Source organism: Toxorhynchites rutilus, chromosome 2, assembly GCF_029784135.1.
Source record: "Toxorhynchites rutilus septentrionalis strain SRP chromosome 2, ASM2978413v1, whole genome shotgun sequence".
NCBI classification, from domain to species: domain Eukaryota; kingdom Metazoa; phylum Arthropoda; class Insecta; order Diptera; family Culicidae; genus Toxorhynchites; species Toxorhynchites rutilus.
In genome coordinates, this window is record NC_073745.1 from 82,656,732 (window position 1) to 82,676,575 (window position 19,844).

Below are 19,844 nucleotides of genomic sequence, written 5' to 3' on the forward strand. Positions count from 1 at the left end.
ACAATATTCAATTCGAGAAGTTCATCTGTCACTAGCTTATGTGTAAAATTTCATGACATTTCTTTTATTTGTTCACATACTACAGTTGTTTGAGTGTCACAATCTGAGCCTTCGTGTAGAAAATGTAAAAAGAGGAATATCGTATTTTGATTAAACATTTTTTTTTAATTCTTTATTTTTGAGACTTTCAGCCTCCTGGGCTGGTTCGTCTCAGTAAAAACGGCCGAAACCACGCCGCAAAGTGCGCTTACTATCCATTTTACATGCACATACGGACAAGCAATTAACAATAAAACAATAAAACAAAAACAGATTTCGTCACGAGAATTTCTACGCATTTGAGCATTTTTTCCCCTGGTTTGACGAGGATGTCCGCTTGCCATGGCCCCAGGCCACAGATGGGGAATCCGCGCCACTCGAAGATGCCGACTGTTCTTGTTCCCCTTATCGCGAAGGGGAAGGAACAAGGATCTTCGATTTAATCACAAGTTTTTTGTTCAAATTTTAAAGTACAGATCGGCATCTTTCAAAAAACAGAGCAGAGCAGTAGTTTGTGTAGGGTCGTCGCCAAGCACATCTCGATGCTCCCGCTGATCCCGTGTAAGTTCCGGAGGTTCTCATACTTTGGGCAAATACAGAGGATGTGTTCGACTGAATTGCGAACCTCGCACAAGTCACAAAGGGGATGAAAGGGTCCTCTGTTGAAGTTGTGTGACATGTTGCAGTGGCCGGTTCTTAAACTGGATAAGATTCGTTGCTCTCTCATCGTCTTGATGTCTTCGAATCTGGTGATGGATCCTTTGATTCTCCGGAGGAACAGCGTCGCTTCAACGGACCATTTTTCCGCCCAAAAAGTTTTGAACGTGTTGGCGATCCATACTCTGATGTCGTCTAGCGGTACTTTGCGCGTCAAAAGTTGTCCAAGGTGACCGATTCCAGCAAAACGGTCGGCCGCTTCATTGCCGGCTATGCCACTATGTCCGGGGACCCACATGAGGACTGTATCCGGCAGCAGATACCTCCTGATAGCTTGTATCCATGGGTGCCTAGTTATAGCCGCGCCAACGGCATCGATGACGCTAGCCGAGTCGGTAACTATCAGGATCGATTTGCTTGACGGTATAGTGGCAGCTTCAAATATTCCGGCAGCTTCGGCCGAGAAAACCTGGCAAATGTCGACGAGCTTCTTGCTGGAAATAAGAGAGTTATTCTGACCGCTTACCCCGAAACCAACTCCTTGCATCCCTTTGGAACCGTCCGTGTAGCGAATTTCATAATTGTGATATTTTCTTGAGACAAGTTCGACAAAGGTTTGCTTCAGACCCACAGAGCTCGCCCCAGCTCGAAAGTTGTTCCTGATTGTATCATCCACTTGGACCACCGGCAACCTCCAGTCGTTAGTCCCAAACCAAAGCTGTTTAGCTATCGATGGAAGGTTTGAGTGTGTCACCTGCTGCAAGATTTCGTTCGTTAAAACAGTCAGGTATGTCTCCTTACCTCCGCTGGTTTTAGCGAGAAAGCTCGCAGTTCTGGAAACTATCGCCGCGGAGGTTCTCCTATTTCGGGGCATACCGAGGCTGCTGGTGTTGATGGTAGCAGACCAGAGATAATCCGTAGTGCATTGTTGTAAATCGGTGATAGAGTTTTTAGGAGTTTATCTCTGGCCAGGCATGTCACTTTGAGACCGTAGGTGAGGCGGCTATTGATGATGGCTTTGGCCACCCGTAAACGGATCGTTCGGTTGTTACTCCGGTGAGGTTTGGAGATGGTTTCTAAGAGGTTAAACCGGGTGGCACAGCTTTTCTTCACCTCGTCGAAATGGTGCTGGAAGTTCGGGTTGCAATCGACCACCACTCCCAGGATTCTCAACGTTCTACGGCGGGGAATGCGGTCGTTGTAGATTTTGACTCCCGAATTGCAACCTTGGTGTTTGTGACTGCATACCACCATGTGTCCACTCTTTTGCGCCGAAAGTTGAAAACCTCGTTCGACAGCCCATTTACCGATAGCATTGGTAGCTGCCTGGATCTTGATGCGTGGTGCCCTGTGCGTGTTCTCCACCACTACCAAAAGGATGTCGTCCGCATACGTGAATACGCATACTCCCTTCGGTATAACCCGGAACAGGCTGTTCATCGCTATCAGGAAGAGGGTGACGGCTAAGACGGAACCTTGAGGTACACCAGTTTCTTCATGAAGGCGCCTGGAGCTGGTGTTCCCGACTTTTACCTCAAAGGTCCGGTTTGTCACGAAGTTTTGAACAAAGTGCAGCAGGTTGCCGTCTACCCCCCAGTCAGCCAGTGTTTTAAGAACTAATGGAATCCAGGTTCGGTTGTACGCCTTCTCTAGATCCAGGGCTACCATCTCCAGATGCTGTCGATTTTTTCTGGCCTCAGCTACCACCTCTACAAGGGATGCGAAATACGTGTTTGTGCCCATCCCCGGTCGAAAGGTAAACTGTCGGCAGTCCAACTTCTTGTTTTCGGTCAGGTAGGTGACGAGCCGTCGGTTCGCCATCCTCTCTAGGGTCTTGGACGTACAGGAGGTCAAGGATATTGGCCGGTATCCTTTCACGGAGCAGCTGTTCTGGCCGACTTTGGGGATGGGGATCACAATACTATGTCTCCATTCCGCTGGGAAGTAGTGCTTCAACCAGAGATCATTAAAAATGTCGAGGAGAGTGGTTTGACCTAACGGGGACAGCTGCTTCATCATCTTATAACCGATGTGATCGGGACCAGTGGACTCCCCTTTGGTGGAGCGCAGAGCGACGATGAGTTCTTCGACGGAGAAGGGTTTGTTGAACGGTTTTCCAACCCGATCATTCGGAACCACGAATCGATCGACTGAGTTCGTGTCCGCTTTTTGCTGTCGGATGAACTCGGAATCGTATCCCGAAATCGAGGACAGTTCAGCGAAATATTCCCCTAGCATGTTCGCGGTGTCGATTGGATCGCTGTAGGTCGTGCCATTCGCTTGCAGGATTTGATCAAACATTGTTTTTTGATGGGAAAAACTCCTGAACAATCAATCCAGTGGTTGACGAAATGTTATTCAACTTCTGCTCCTTCGAGAACAACAGTTTATCGGTGGTTTTGGGGATTTAAAATTGGGTGTACAAGCACCGCAGAGCACCTCGCTCTGGAAGGCCAAAAAAGGGTACGAATCCAGAAATCTAACCACTTGGCCACGGGAGCACATGAATAAATATACATATATCATTTTCTTTACAGCATATATTAAATATCTCACGTAGCATAGGATTCCTTCCTACCTTCGCCTTGAATTTACAACTGAGCGAACAGATCTGATGAGTGGTTTTTCGTTTTGGGGTTTCCTCTTCTAGACTGGTTTGCTATGGCTCTTTACAGGGCCAGAGGCGAATGTACTGCAAAGTTACAAAAAAAAAACTTAAAAACAAAAAATCAATCAAAACAACTACATCGACTCGTTTTGAACAATTGTAAAGTGAAATTACGCGAGTTAGCTGATGCCGTAGGATAGATTTTGCAAGACATTTTGGACATGAAAAAGCTATCCGCGCGATGGGTGCCGCGTTTGCTGACCTTTGACCAAAAACAGCGATGCGTTCATGCAATTTTAAGACATAAGGTACCAAAAACCAAATTTTAAAACTCTATTCCGGTGATTTTTTGGATTTCTCTCAAATTTTAACGTCTGCGACACTAGTAAATGAAGTTCAAAATGAGCTAATATTTTGCATTGGGTATATTATCGTGCAAAGTGCACCAGTGACCGAGTGGTTAGCGTCTCACATTATCATGCCGGGTGTTCGGGTTCGATTCCCGTTCTGGCCGGGGGATTTTTCGTCAGAGAAATTTCCTTCGACTTGCCTGTGGTCACGCGTATTCAAGAGCTTGGCCTCGGAATACATTCAAGGCGTGTTAGGGGATGTCCACAAACCACGTGGACAACTTTAGGGGGGGTAGGGGTTATGAAAATGTCCACGGTTGTCCACGGAGGGGGTTTAGATACTATCCACGTGGGCACGATTCAAATTTTTTAATTGATGCGCATTTTCAAGAATTATCGAACTTTCCGCCCGCTCTTTGTATTCAGTGTTTATAAAAGAAGGCTTGAGCTACCTGAGTGTGGCAAACATCCATATTTTTCCATAAGGTTGAACTTCTTCCCTGAAACGTGTGTTTTGAAAGTCATCCACATGATTTGAGAGCAATCGATTTATTTTCATTGGTAGGAGAGAATCATTGTGCTCCCGTGGCCGAGTGGTTAGCGTCATAACTAACATGCCGGGTGTTCGGCTTCGATTCCCGTTCTGGTTGGGGGAATTTTTCGTCAAAGAAATTTCCTCCGACTTGCACTGTGATCACGCGTATTCTAGAGCTTGCCACTCAGAATGCATTGCAAGGCGTGTTATTTGGCATAGAAATCTCAACTAAGTACTAATAAAAATGACGCAAGTAATACTACGTTCAGACGGCAAAGTTCCTCTAGGAACGTTAGTGCCATTGAAGAAGAAGAAGGAGAGAATCATGCATTCCACTAGGATGAAGGCACAATCGAAGAATCTAACAATTCTATGACTCGACAAAGAAATTAGAGGAACAAAGTGTGAATTTGTAAAATTTAAATGATTTTTGAAATGCTGTAACCTCATGAAAAATCAACCTATAAAGATGGATATACATCATTTCAAAGTTCCAACTTCAACACTTCAAAGCTTTAAGTTCGGAATATCTACGGACGGATTTTTATCTTGGTTTGTGTAAATGTAATGAATAAAAATATAGGAACAAAACAAGAAAAAATCGATTTCTTTCTGTAATTTCTAGGTTTTTTGAGGCTTTCAGCTAGCTAAGCCAAGAAAACAAAAACAATGACCCTTATCAACCAGCTTTTATTAGGTTTTAAAAATTTTCCAGTAGTAGTTTTCAATACAAAGCTATTGAAAAATTGAAAAAGCGTTCCTCGAAATGAGCGATTTGTAACCTTCGTTTTATTGCGTATGTGCTGAAAATTCAAGTTTTAAGATTATTTAAAAATTTCGACTTCGCTCTCTGTACCTCTAATTTTTTTTCTCAAATGTATTAAAAGCACGACATTATTTTTATAGCTGTGGGTTTCGATACAGCTTCCGCTGCTCAGCTTCTATTAACTGAGATTTTGCGAAAATGAAAGGCGATCAACACATTGTTTGATGCGTGGGCCATATCTCTGCAGATCTATACCTCTATAGTAACTGTTAGTTGGCTTCAGAAGCTGAAATCTCAGCTTTCAGTGGAGTTCGAAAACTGTCCAAGTACCTACATGGCAGCTGAACACTTCTGAGGCGCGTTTAAGGGGGGACCCCGGTCTAGAAATTCAAAAAAATCGAATTTTTGTTTTTTGCATTTTTGGGAATCTTATGCCCTCAGAAATGTTAACCTAAATAAATTTTCTCGATCGACCTACTCGACCGATTTGGCTGAAATTTTTTATCTGCATGTAAAAATGGATTATCTAAAGCGTTACATAGCCGTTTTTTGATATCTAATTTTTTCGTTTTTTATGAGCTTCTAAACAGCGACTTTTCATGAAAAATTTGTCATTTGTAACAAAAATAACCGCCATTTTGGTAATTTTTCGAATTTTCAAAAACCCCTATGTAACGCTTTAGGTATTGTCCTAAAGTTTTAAAATATTCATTGGAATTCGTTTTCCGACCTTCCAGACAGGGGTCCCCCCTCAAGGCCAGAATTATCCAATATGATGGGGGTTGTATTCCTCCAGGACAATGCCAAACTTAATGTCTGTTTCACAAATCGGTTTGGCTGGACCCGCCATATTTACCCGATATTCCTTCCTCAGATTATCACTTGTTCAGGATCCTGTAAGAAGCTCATTAGATGGAATAAAAATACAAAACGGCGCATATATACTTGAAGAAATAAATGTCTATAAAAATAATGCGCTTGATTTTTTTTTCCAAAAAATCGGCACGAGTTTTCCGAGCAACCCAATATTTCTCACGATTAACGAAGCTGTACAGAAAAAAAATTGATGGATGAAATTATCAATCACGATGATAACGCAGGTGTTTTGTTTTGACTAGGTTCAGTGTAGCCACCATGCACTACCCAACCTGGTATTGTGTAATTCAAAATGATGCTTAGATGGGAAAATATTCTACATAAAGAGTGTTACGCGCGTTAGAAAGTCTCCCCGCGCGAAGGTTCGGGTTCGCGAGACTTTGTTAACCGACGAAACTGAGAGTACCGACGCAGCATCAACTGTTCTATGGCGGACCAATAAACGCACTTAGATGAGCTGATACTCGGCCTTTACCGCTTCCTTCTATTTGCCTTGCTATTAAGAAGGCCTATGATACTGGAAGGGAGAAAAGTGTTTCGCTCTTCTTAGTGCACTGGTTAGTTACAGTAGATTCTCTTGGCCTGATCCGACTTCTAGCTAGTTTCCTTACAATTTTGAAGGACTATGCACCTTGAAATGGGACCAAAGACAAACTTCTGTATAACCAGAGGATTTTCGGATCTTGACAAAACAGCAGTTGATATTGAACTGAACTTTATTCTAAAATTAGATTTTTTATATACAGAAAATTCTTATTCTAGTTTAAAACTAAAAAGGGAGAGAAAGATCTCTCTATCATATTCAGATTACCAAAAATGCATCCATTTTCCGCTTGACATGCGGGGGATTTTTCCATCTACTTATATTTCTATCCTTCGCTTGTAGTGCTAGGCTACTTTAGTAAATACAGCTGCCAAATCTTTAGTAGTCGAAACATTTGTAAAATGTACAAATTTTTTGTAAATATTACAAAAACTTTGTTAAACTGATGTCAGATGCAATGTACACCCCTACCAATGATTCGTACATTTTACTTCATAGCATGTGTAACCTTGATTATTTTCATTTCTGGCAACTGTGTGTATGCAACCGCCATTTCTCTAATGGATGCGACGCGGTACGGAGGTAAACATTTGCTTGTTTTTTTTTTCCAAAATATATTTTTTATTAAGGCACATGTGGCGTTAGCCTGACGGGGCCGGGAGTCCAATATTTTGACAATTTTTGTCTTACAACTATATTAGTAATATGTAACCGATTACTCGCGGTTGGCTCGAGGTTAGTATTACAAGTGTTCTCATAATTAGTATGTTGCAGTCTTCGATGCTCTGTACGTGTGCCCGACACGGGATACTTCCTATTGGGATGCAGCTGACCATTAATCAGCAACGCCCCCTAGTATGTACCCCATATCTAGCGTGGTGCGTCTTCTCGACTCGAGGAATCCAGCATAGAATGGTCACTAGCCGGCGCAATCATCAGCTCGTGTAGAGTTGTGATGAGCGGTACAACCTTTGGCTCTTGTTGAATGATCAGTGGACTGCACAACCTTCGGCCCGTGCATCTGTAAAGAGTGTGTGTATGTATTGCGACTAAGTAAAAGTTTATCGATCGGATAGGAGGGATATGAAACGGGGACACAACGAAGGAAACATCATTAAACGTTGACATCGGCGTTTCTGAGGAACAGGTATAGATGAAGCAGAAGATCAGGATCCCGGCTACCTAAGATATCCCGGACGGGGATATCCGATTGTCTGCCTTGTGCTCTCAGTGCTCTAGAGAGCTGAGAGCGAGCAGCATGGAACCGGATACACGACCAGACAACATGCTCGATGTCGTGGTAGCCATCGCCACAATCACAAAGATTGTTTGCTGCGAGCTCAATGCGATAGAGATGCGCGTTTAGGTTGTAGTGATTGGACATAAGCCGAGATATCACGCGAATGAAATCACGACCTACATTCAATCCCTTGAACCATGCACTCGTCGAGACCTTAGGGATAATCGTGTGTAACCAACGACCGAACTCATCTTCACTCCACATGCGCAGCCAACTAACGAGTGTGTCCTGACGAGGAATGTGAAAAAATTCATTATAGGCAATTTGCCTTTCAAAAAGTGTGCCTTCTAAAGCGCCCACCTTAGCTAGCGAGTCCGCTTTCTCATTCCCCGGAATCGACACTGACAATATCGTTGTTTTGTACAACTGAATGAGGTCTCCTGGATGGGCACCCCACCATGTTCCGGTTATTGTTTGGAGAAAATTGATTCTTTGCTGGCATTTCTGTTTCAAATACGCAATGTGTCTCCCCCAGGTACATTTAGAATCAAAATATACACCCAGGTATTTGAAAAACATAGAGTTACCTTCCATGCATCAACTCTACACTGAGAGAAACAATTAGTAAATATAACGAATTTTTTGGTAAATAGTACCAATCTATAGTCATTTTCGACCGTACTAATAAACACATATGTCAAGCAGAACCATGATTCGGAAGCCCAATATCGGCTACATTTTCTCGCCGAAAATGCACGTATCAGAATTGTTAAGTGATATTTCGAAATAATATGTCCAAATATATACCTCTATTCTCGTACATCTGTATACACCCCTCGGCATGATGTTCATTCAATAGACAAGTGTTCATCTGAATATTGTATTCATCTTGAGGAACGTATGTCTTTTCTACGTCACTTTTATTTCCCTTGCGTGTCACCCTTTTCAAGCTCTCTTTCCCGTGGATTTCATCAGCAACGGATCGTATCTGTGTAACAGCTATAAAATATCGTTCATTTTGGTCCTTCGAACCGGATCGGTTCACGGTAAGATAAATTACTTGTTAATTAGTAGCCTTATAGGTAGTGAAACAACATTTTCAAGTTAAACGACACACGGGTCGGCAAATTGAATTGCTTTGCACATAGTATTTGAATGCAAAAAACTTTCATCAAAATGGCGTCAAACAAGCTGAAAAATGGAACGACAATCGGGTCGACGTTCGTTCAATAAGACACATGGGTCTTTTCTGAACAATTTCGAGATGGAGTTTGGGCCATCGGGGCTAAATCCATCTATATTCTTGCAAATGCGACATTGCTTCAAACATGTGGGTTTGATGAAAACGAAAATTCAAGCCAACGGGGCTAAATATATCAAAATCATATTTGAGCTCACTGGGAGCAGCGTAGAACTTGTGTGTTCGTGAATATAAAAATCGACATTCGGGTCGGACTTGGATATCAGAGGTTGTCCCAGAAGGAAACGCTCTTTTCCGGAAAGATAAAATGGCGGCTCAAGCAACAAAAAATAAAAGTAATCATTTCATTTGACAGGTTAAATCATGGCGGAAGTCGACGACGTGGAGGTTGTTGTTACGGTTGCGGATGAAGAGGCTGAGCAGTCAAATTCTTCAGGAGCAGTGCTGCTCATCACGCAGGATGATTTTAATCGGTTAATCGTACAGCGAAATCACGCCTGTACCAGGATAAACAAAATTATTGAAAACATCTCGGCGTTCCAACACGATACTCTGTCGTTGGAAACAAGGCGCGAGATGCTCAAGAACTGTTACCAGAATTATGATCAACATCAAACAGCACTGGAACAAATTGTACCCGACGAAGCAAATAACCGAGACGAACTGGAAATCAAATACATATCGGGACTTAGCGAATTCGAAAGGATCATAAGAAGCAAGAAACCCAATGACACGGCAACTGCGAGCCATGATACCGTGCGCTTGCCAACTATAAACTTACCGGTCTTTTCGGGATCCGGTGAAAGTTGGTTAGAGTGGTTCGATAAATTTAACGCTCTAATTCATCTGCGCACCACATTAGCCACAATTCAGAAGTTCGAATACTTGAAACTCTCGTTGCGTGGATCAGCACTGGGATTGATTGATTCACTGCCCACAACGGAAGCAAATTACGAGGTTGTATATGACATGCTGGTGCGACGCTACAACAACCCTAAGCTACTCATCCAAAAACATACTCGAGATCTGTTCGAACTCAAGGCAGTTGACGTGGAATCAGCTGATGGACTGAGACATCTGTTCGATGGAGCACGAAAACACATGCGCTGTCTTCAAATTTTGAAACAACCGGTGGAGTCGTGGGATACGATCTTGATTCATCTGATGACCAATAAACTGGACCCAGCCACCCGTCGTGAGTGGGAAGCTGTCTCTTCAGGAACAGTACCTGCATCGTACAGCATGCTAGAAAATTTCGTCACGGACCGCTGTCAAATGCTAGAAGCTATACCTTCAAAGAAAAGATCTTATGTGGAAAGCACTATTCCTGCGAAAAGGGTTAAATTGGAAGGACGGGCACTGACAGTCACAAAACCATCGCAATTATGCGCAGCTTGCAGAGGGGAACACTTTCTTGGAAGCTGTAATCGGTATCGTGCAAAATCTATCGACGAAAAGCTGAAGATGATCAAGCGTTTCGCACTGTGCTACAATTGCCTCAAGTCAAACCATACTGCAGATAAATGTCGAAGCGGAGGCTGCTTCAAATGTGATGGGAAGCATCATACATCCATCCACCGAGAGAAGAAAGAATGTTTCTATTACAATGACAACCCACCAGATAAGCATCATCAAGAGAAAAGTGAGTAGTTCTTGTAGATTCCGTTTATATTGAGCGATAGACGAATAACTTTGTTTAATAAATATTTATACAGAACAAATAACGCAGACTTATCCATCGACACAAGCATCCTCCCTACGGCTATAGTTTTGGTTCACAGTCTTGACCGTGCCCCAATATTGGGTCGAGTCTTATTAGACTCAGGCTCACAGTTCAACTTCGCTACGAAATCGCTGATGAACCGTTTAGGAGTACCAACTCAGACGACCAAAGTTAACGTGTATGGCTTTGGACAATGCAAACAGCCAGTTCACGAAAGAGGTTGGATTTCTATCGAATCACGCGTGTCCGATTACCATAGGACAATACCAGTGCTAGTATCGGACAATGTAATCGGGAGCATTCCCTCGAAGGATTTGAATACAGACAACTGGAATCTTTCAGACGTAAATTTAGCGGATCCTGATTTCCATTTAAGTAGCCCAGTTGACATACTATTGGGAGTTTCGATCGTATTTGACATCATTCGAAGTGGCAACAAAGACATTGGTGAAGAACTACCGCGTATTCAAAATACGGCACTTGGGTGGGTAATTGGCGGTGGTAGGGCATACATAAAGGCAAACACCGAAGTATCAATGGTAATCAGTGGAACCAAGAACAGTTTCGTTCCTATTGAGTGGACTGAAGAGAAATCATTGTGCGAGCAATTGTTCGTAGATACCACCACACGCACAGAAGACGGCCGTTTTATAGTGCGACTGCCACGAAAACCCAACTCTGATCAACTGGGTGATTCTAAAACCTTGGCTCTAGGACAATTCTTGAAGCTAGAAAAAAGGTTTGAAGTGGATCCTTTGCTACATCAACAATATAGCACTTTTATTTCTGAATATTTAGAACTAGGTCACATGTCCAAGGTAAACGAAAAGGACTTAGACGGACTGAATGGCCCTGTGTTTTATAGTCCTCATCACCCAGTATTCAGACCTGAGAGCGCTACCACAAAATTAAGGGTAGTTTTCAATGCATCTGCAGCTTCTTCTAGTGGTCTATCACTGAATGACGTTCTAATGACTGGACCCACGATTCAGCAGGACACCTTCAACATTCTGCTCAGATTCCGGTTTCCCAAATACGTGTTGATTGCGGATCTCGAAAAAATGTTTCGACAAATTCTGGTCCACGAAACAGATTGTCAGTTACAGTACATTCTGTGGCGATTCTCTAGCGAAGAAGCCGTATCCACATACCGGCTCAACACTGTAACATATGGTACATGTTCGGCACCATACGTTGCAGCGCGATGCTTAAAACAAGTAGCAATTGAATCTAAAGCTAGGTTTCCGCAAGCTAGTAGTGTGATTGAAACAGACTTTTATATGGACGACATGGTGACAGGTCTCGACGATCTAGACGAACTAATTGAACTTAAAGAAGAAATTACAGCGATACTAAACGACGCTGGGTTCAAACTTCACAAATGGAATTCAAACTCATCTGCGTTAGTACCCGATGATAGGAAAAAAGATGAGGTAAAGATTCTAGGTCTACGATGGAACTCTAAGGTGGATGTTTTTGGGTTTCAAAGTGAACTTCAAATGCACACTAAGATCACAAAACGTAACGTGTTGTCAGATATTCAAAAGATCTATGACCCACTCGGAATGCTCAGCCCACTTGTCGTGCATGGTAAGCTTATAATGCAAGATATTTGGTCACAAAAATTGGACTGGGATGAACCGCTACCAGAGGCGATAGCAGACAAATGGAGATGGTTCTGTGTTCAAATATCGGAAATTCATAATATCGTATAACGACATCGGAACCGAGCCATAAAAATATTATTGAACTGCACGGGTTTTCGGATGCGGCTAAAAGAGCATATGGCGCAGCAATTTATGTGAGAACCATTACAGAAAATGGTGCTCAAATTCAACTACTTTGTGCTAAATCACGAGTTACGCCGACAAGTGAGAAAAACACGGATGAAAATACTACAATCCCCAGAATGGAGCTGAGAGCTGCTTCACTCTTGGTGCATTTAATGGAGAAGGTCAAAGCAACAGTGCATGTTAAAATTGATTGGGTATATTACTGGACAGACTCTACTGTCACATTGGATTGGATCGCAAGCCCAACGAAGCGACGGCCACAGTTTATAACGAACAGAGTAAATGAAATCAACGCGAGAACCTCAATAAAAGACTGGTACCATGTTAGCTCTGGAGAGAATCCTGCGGACCCTATATCTAGGGGTTCTTCAGTGAAATTGTTGGCCAAAAATTCGTTGTGGTGGTCCGGTCCTGATTTCCTATTAAACTGCAACCAACTATGGAGTCATAGTGAAGTGGAACAGATAGACTGCTTCATAACACGGAATACAGAAAGAATATCGGAACCAGATGACATTGCAAGTCCGATAAGGGATTATACCTTACTCGAGCGCTATTCAAGCATAGGAAAACTGCAGCGAGTGGTGGCATATTGCTTAAGGTTCAAGAAAAATTGTTTTTCGCGTGACAACAGAAAAATCGGCTCACTGGCAATGAATGAGCTAAAGGATGCTCTGAAACATATCATCAAGATTAGTCAGAAGAAGAAATTCACCTCGGAGATTCAACAACTCACAACAAACAAAAAACTGAGTAATTCAAGCTCGTTGTTAACGCTACGACCATTTTTAGATCAAGATGGTTTATTACGAGTTGGTGGTCGCATTCAGGCAGCTGGTCTGGATTATGATCAACTGCATCCAATCATCCTACCAGCCAATTGCAAATTAACCTTCTTGATTGCTGTCGACAAACATATATCGCATCTCCACATCGGACCTCAATCATTGTTATATACAATAAGATTGAACTACTGGCCGATTCATGGAAAAAACTTAGTGAGAAAAGTTGTTCACCGATGTTTAACATGCTTTCGAAATAACCCTCAATCACTTAAGCAAGTAATGGGAGAGATCCCAAAAGTACGATTAACACCAGGTAGACCTTTCCAAACTTGTGGTGTTGACTTTGGCGGGCCATTCACGATCAAGGAAAACTTTATACGAACTCAGAAGACTCTCAAAGTATATGTTGCGCTGTTCATTTGTTTACGTACGCGTGCGGTTCACATAGAACTGGTAAGCAGCTTGTCAAGTCCCGCCTTCATTGCAGCTCTCAGAAGATTCAGCAGCCAACGAGGTCAAGGCTCTACTATTTTCTGCGATAATGCTACCAATTTTGTTGGCTCTAAGAACGAAATTCAACGTTTAACCGAGCAATTTAAAAACCAGATTGAACCTGAAGTGCGAAAATTTTGTGCAGTCGAAGAAATCGAGTGGAAGTTTATCCCACCCAGGTCTCCAAATTTTGGGGGCATCTGGGAAGCCGGCATTAAAAGTGTCAAACATCACATGAAACGGGTCCTAGGTTCGACAATCCCCACATATGAGGAGATGCTAACGCTACTTAAACAAATCGAAGGATGTCTAAACTCAAGACCTATTTCTCCATTATCTACGGATGCACGCGATCCTAATCCATTGACACCAGGTCACTTTCTAGTTGGCGGACCAATTACAGCCATCCCCGATAAACTTTTTTGTGAGACATCGTCAACCCGATTGACAAGATATGAAGAAGTGCAGAAAAATCTTCAGCTCTTCTGGAATAGATGGAGAGTTGAATATCTCAACAACCTTCAACAGCGGACAAAAAAGTGGTCTTCGAAACAACCGGACTTATTGCTTGGACAACTGTGTCTAGTAAAAGACGACGCGTTACCAGCGAATACTTGGATTACGGGACGAGTGATCAAACTTCATCCTGGACCGGACAAGCACATTCGTGTAGCTACTCTGATTACGGCAAAAGGTGAAATCAAAAGATCGATAAGTAAGCTTTGCCCTCTACCAATTGAAGAAGACGTTGGTGGGGGTGGAGTATGTTAAGTGATATTTCGAAATAATATGTCCAAATATATACCTCTATTCTCGTACATCTGTATACACCCCTCGGCATGATGTTCATTCAATAGACAAGTGTTCATCTGAATATTGTATTCATCTTGAGGAACGTATGTCTTTTCTACGTCACTTTTATTTCCCTTGCGTGTCACCCTTTTCAAGCTCTCTTTCCCGTGGATTTCATCAGCAACGGATCGTATCTGTGTAACAGCTATAAAATATCGTTCAAGAATTATATCCTTATTATACCTCCGTATTGCCTTATGGGAGCAATGAAAATGGTTAATACGCGCTTTTCTCACCAGTTTTCAGATATGACAATATCCAAGCTTACTAATGTTATCGAGTAAAATATACTAATCTCTGGTAGGGATGCGGATTTTTCTAAGGGTAGGAAGGAGGTATTGGAAAATCGAAAATAATCACATTTAATGTGCAGCGGTTCTAAGCTAACATGTGGCTGAGTGGAGAATTTCTTATCAAATTTAAAGAACAAGTACTACCAATTTTGATCCGCATGTGACTGAAATGAATGATTTTTTCACTATGCAGCTTCCATTGGGATTTCCAGTAAAAATAGGTAAATGCTCAATTATTTTAAAATATTTGGCACTATGTTACGCAATTCGTTCTATTTTATAGAAATACCGCTGTTCCATGTGTTGAACGCGGTTATCATATTTGGCAACGTATTCGAATAAGAGACACCCGTGACCAGTGTGAGCCACATCAAAGAAAGCAAAGAGCGTACGGCATGCATTATCGAGGTTTACTGTTTCGATGTCCCGTTCGAGTACGTACGACGCGGTGTCGATTTCCGGCGTCAAATTATCTTCGAAGATGAGAACAAATTGATGCAATTTGCGATCCAGCAAAATTTGGCCAGTGTCCGAAAAAGCACACTTTTATGTACTGTGATATCCAACTCGCTCGCTAAACATGCAGGAAAAACTTTTCAATATTTTATTTTTAAATTTTTCAATTTAAAAAATAGGAAAGGATTAAGAATATTAATGAAAATAAAAATATTTTAAATAAAAATTTAATTGAACCAATGGAGAGCCAACAAATTAGCCATTACTAAAGCCGAAATTGAGCCAACATTGGACTTACAAACCATAGTTTTGTTTGACATTTGTGTCTACCATTTTTTTTTCGTAGGATGTACAAATGATTAGTAGGGTAGAAAATGACTAGAGAATTGGTAATATTTACCAAAAAATTGGTCATATATACTAAATTTTCCTCTCAGTGTATGCGTCTCAATATAAACAAGTGCATTATGCTTATACTTTAAATGCTCTGGTTAAGTGATATAGCTTGCTTGCGCTTTCCATCAAGGTCATAAAATTCTATTCTCATAAAAAAGCGAAGGAGAGAAAAGACACATGGTTTACTTCAGATAATTTATGTTTACATCTGTTTATGTTTTGGTCCTGCTATGCGGGGTGATTGAACTTATGTTTTGATTTTCGGTCCCGCTATGTGGGGTGATTGGACTAATTTCATCACGGCGGTAACAAAGATCTACGGATCTATTAAGTGAACGGCGTCAGAAATCAGGCACTGAATAACGTCTATGAGTTTGAGCGGCAATTCGCCCGTTCAACGAGCCAGTCTACGGAATACAACACAACACATTAATGACTTGAACAACGTGATGATATCCATATCGATTTGTATTTATACCACTGCTGTCTCGTTTCGAAATTCGTCTTTCTTTGATAAATTCCAATAACTGTTTCTAAACGAAGCCCTTCAGTTCATTGCCTGGTTTTCTTGAAGAATCAAAGAGCTCAACAAACTTGCGTCGACTTTTAACAAAAATATGCGAGATGAGATCCATGAGTAATATTTTTATTTGGACTTCATCGGACAAAAAAACTAAAGAGCTTCCCGAGCTCGGTAAAAAATAAAAAAAATAAAACAAACCATTTAATAGTAATAGCTAACATTTTTACCAATAGAAAATATAGAATATAACATAAAAAAAACAATTATTGTCTTTTAAAAATGGAGGAATGTCCACGCGGACAACAGAGGGAGGGGTATCAGGAATGTCCACGCTTGTCCACGAAGGGGGAGGGGGGTGTCCAAAAACGTGCTTTTTCTGTCCACGTGGTATGTGGACAGCCCCTTATCAGAAAAGTTTATTTTTGTTGTTTTATCATAAGTGAAACGTGTATACATAATCGAGGGTAATGCAATACACTAAAATAATGTATTATAATTGTCCAATAGTTGATTGTTTCAATAATCTAGAGAGTGGCCATCTCACCTCGGGTGGCCGTCTTCCTCCGCTTTCCCCTATTTGAATTTTGCACAATGATAATTCATCAGCTCAACTGTTGATCATTGTGAACGATTTTTTGATCTAAAATGACACGAATGTGATTGAACAAACATCGTACTCTCCAGATATGGCGCCGTGTAGCTTTTTTCATGTTTCCGAAACTCAAATTACAGCTACGGGTCCCACGAGAGCAATGAAGACGATGAAACGAACTCCCTGCGTGAACTGAATGCAATTTCTGAATACAGCTAGAAGAAGAAGTGTTTCGAAGGTTGTACGTTGGAAAGAGTGTATTGCTTCAGATGGAGCCTATTTTGAAGGCGATAATTTCAATTTAAATGATAATTAAAGCATTTTCTTTAAAAATATAAATTCTCGGTATATATTTGACAAAATGTATATGCCGGAAATCATATTAAAATAAAAATAGTAAAGAATTATCTTTAGAATAAAGACGAATTCATAGAAATTGAAGCCATTTATCGTTTTTCTTTGAATTAATTTCTCTATGCTTCAGGAACACCTAGTACGAAATTGTAGTTAAATGTTGATATTTCAATGCAGCATGGAACTACTCGAATGAGTGTTGTAGGACAAATTCCCCGCAAGTTAGAATATTCTATTCATCTAAAAATTCACTGGAAATTTTATTAAGAGTTCTATCATTGCGTGATTACCACTGACTCAAGCAAGGAAGTCACATGGGCAGAGAAAATGTTGGAACCGCTAATTCCGTCTATCATTGGGAATGCAACAAAGCCTATTAATTCGATAGATTAGATGCTGTTATGACTAATTCATTTCTTATCAATATTAAAACCCAAGCGATTAATCACAGCTTTCAATCGAAACACTCAACCATTTGTACTCAAAGGGTTAGAGTCCACCGGACTTTCTTCCTACGTTGATTGGAATTTCACAGCTTAATGACGACAGAATAAGTTACCGCTCGTGTCGTGTCGGAGTGTCCGGAGTGTTCAAAGACCAAGATGGCTAATTGGATGAGATTGAATTGTTTTCTACTATAGTGCCAATGCAAGTTCTCTCATCTGGTTGAACGTTGCAGGTGTGACGGCCCTTTTTGTTCAATCAAAATGAATGAAAAGCTGCATTCGCATGTTTGAACGAGCATATCATGCTGAAACACAGTATTTTCACAACATTCAACATGTGATCGGGTCGCGCCATATAATTTTATTCATCAATTTTCTTCAATTCTTTTCTTTCTTTTTAATCCAAATATCAAAAGAAAACGGAAGCCAAACATATAACGAAGTAATAAAATTGCGATAGCTGTTCTGAAAGTCACAACAGCATACAGGTCGGACTCGATTATATATAGTCGACCATTTTTTTCAACAATTAATTTCAAATCCTATACATAATCGAATCTCAAGAAAACGTTTTTTTTATTAATGTATGAATGTCAAACATTAATAGAAAAATAGCTTTTTTGTGATTCGAAAATTAACGTTCAAGTGAAATTGCGATTATATATAATCGAGTCCGACCTGTAATAGTCCGATTGCTCCAAGTAATCGCAAACCAAATGGAACACCAACAAAAGTGTTTACAGAATATAACAGCGCTGATAAAATGAGCCGATTCTATTTTAATCCACGTGAAGAGGTGTGTCCTTTGCGTGAACCAATCAGTGCGAGACGGTACGACGGTATGGAGTGGATGATTATCAGCCACCGGTAACAACCTTCATTGGTTTTCACTTTAAACTCCAGTAATGCGTCTGCTGGTCAGATACGATATATCATTGATACACTCATTGAAGGCATTTGGGATAATAAACAAACGCCCATCATCATTTGACGAAACGGTTGAACTAGATAAGAGATTGTGCGTAGTTTCTGTTGATTTACTGCTTTATCACCACGAAAAATAACGTCAATACTTCATTAGCTGAAACAATCAACCAAAGATTTATGGAACGATCAACTTTACGTGACAACGACGAACAATATTCGTAGTAAATATTAATATCTCCGCTTATCTTGTCGTCAGATGGTGGATCTAATTCACACCTCGTGCTGCTGGTACATACTCTGTTTTGACCAGCGCAAACAGCATCCCTTGGCGACAGTTCAGAAATAGGTACAGAAATCGGTTCATTTACCACCGCATATGAATAATCAAAACACCGGAGAGTGCGTCTGTTTGCTGAAGTCGTGATAGATGTTAAATTGAATCGATAAATAGAAACGATTGTTTTGTTCAAATATTGCCAATAACGTTTGGAGACGCAAACAAACGAGCGAGGACTTCACTGCAGTTTAGTTGAGTGATAGCCAATAAAGCTCAGGCTCAACCTTTCGCGGTGCACTTCGTTGACCTCAATTAGCGATTTTGCATATGACATATGTGAGGCATGGATGTTGCATTCGCAAAAGTTTCCTTCATTTTTAAAATCATAACAGCATCAGTAGAAAAAAATCGGAAGTCCAAAACTGTCATTAGATTAAAGACGAAACCTATCTTGAATTCAACAAGTTTATCAAATGCTTACATTACGTTTCATGGATAAAAAAACGGTTAAAAAAGTCACAGGAGGGTTGTGTCCGAGACACGACCGCATAGTTGACGTAGGATTCCGTTAGGCTATCTGTTGATTTTGGACATGTTTGAAGAATTACATCATTATACTCTTTGATAACGATTCGGTAGCCCTGAAAAAGGCCGTTTTGTTTGGTTGTTGGGTATTGTTTGTTCACTCCACCAGTGTTTACCGAGTGATGATGACAGAAGGATACTAAACAGTCGTTGGATGGTGCGTATCAGATAAAAGATACCGAAGTGGAACGAGATATGACGAAAACCTCTGTGATCCTAGACGAGATGCCTCCTGTGTTATGTATGGATGAAATAAAGAGAAAATGTAGTATAAAATAATTACCAATACCGAACACAATTGTCAATTTTCCTCATCAGTAAAAACATGTTACTTTATTATAGAGAAAACATATTTAAAATGGAAAGGTAATTTTCTTTTATAATTTTTACTTTCTGAGTGTCTATTCAACCCAATGCGAATTTTAATTGGACTAACAACACCTAATACTATATGTAGAGCATATGGGGAATCACTAATATTTCTTCACTTTTCCAATCTTTCTCGCCGTATAAACTTTCCTTGGGTGACAATGA

General features: G+C 40.9%; 1 protein-coding gene across 2 annotated transcripts in view; it reads right to left on the bottom strand.

The window, feature by feature from the left end:
* The window catches only part of LOC129771559 (recQ-mediated genome instability protein 1-like), a 73,547-nt gene that overhangs the window by 7,468 nt on the left and 46,235 nt on the right, over nt 1-19,844 (bottom strand). The window contains exon 5 of one of the 2 annotated variants that reach the window (XM_055775309.1): nt 7,350-7,396. The exons of the other annotated variant lie outside the window; for it this stretch is intronic. Coding sequence (XP_055631284.1) covers nt 7,365-7,396 — 32 coding nt within the window. The 3' untranslated portion in view covers nt 7,350-7,364. Of the gene's footprint in view, nt 1-7,349; nt 7,397-19,844 lie in introns of those variants that run through there. 2 annotated transcript variants of the gene reach the window in all.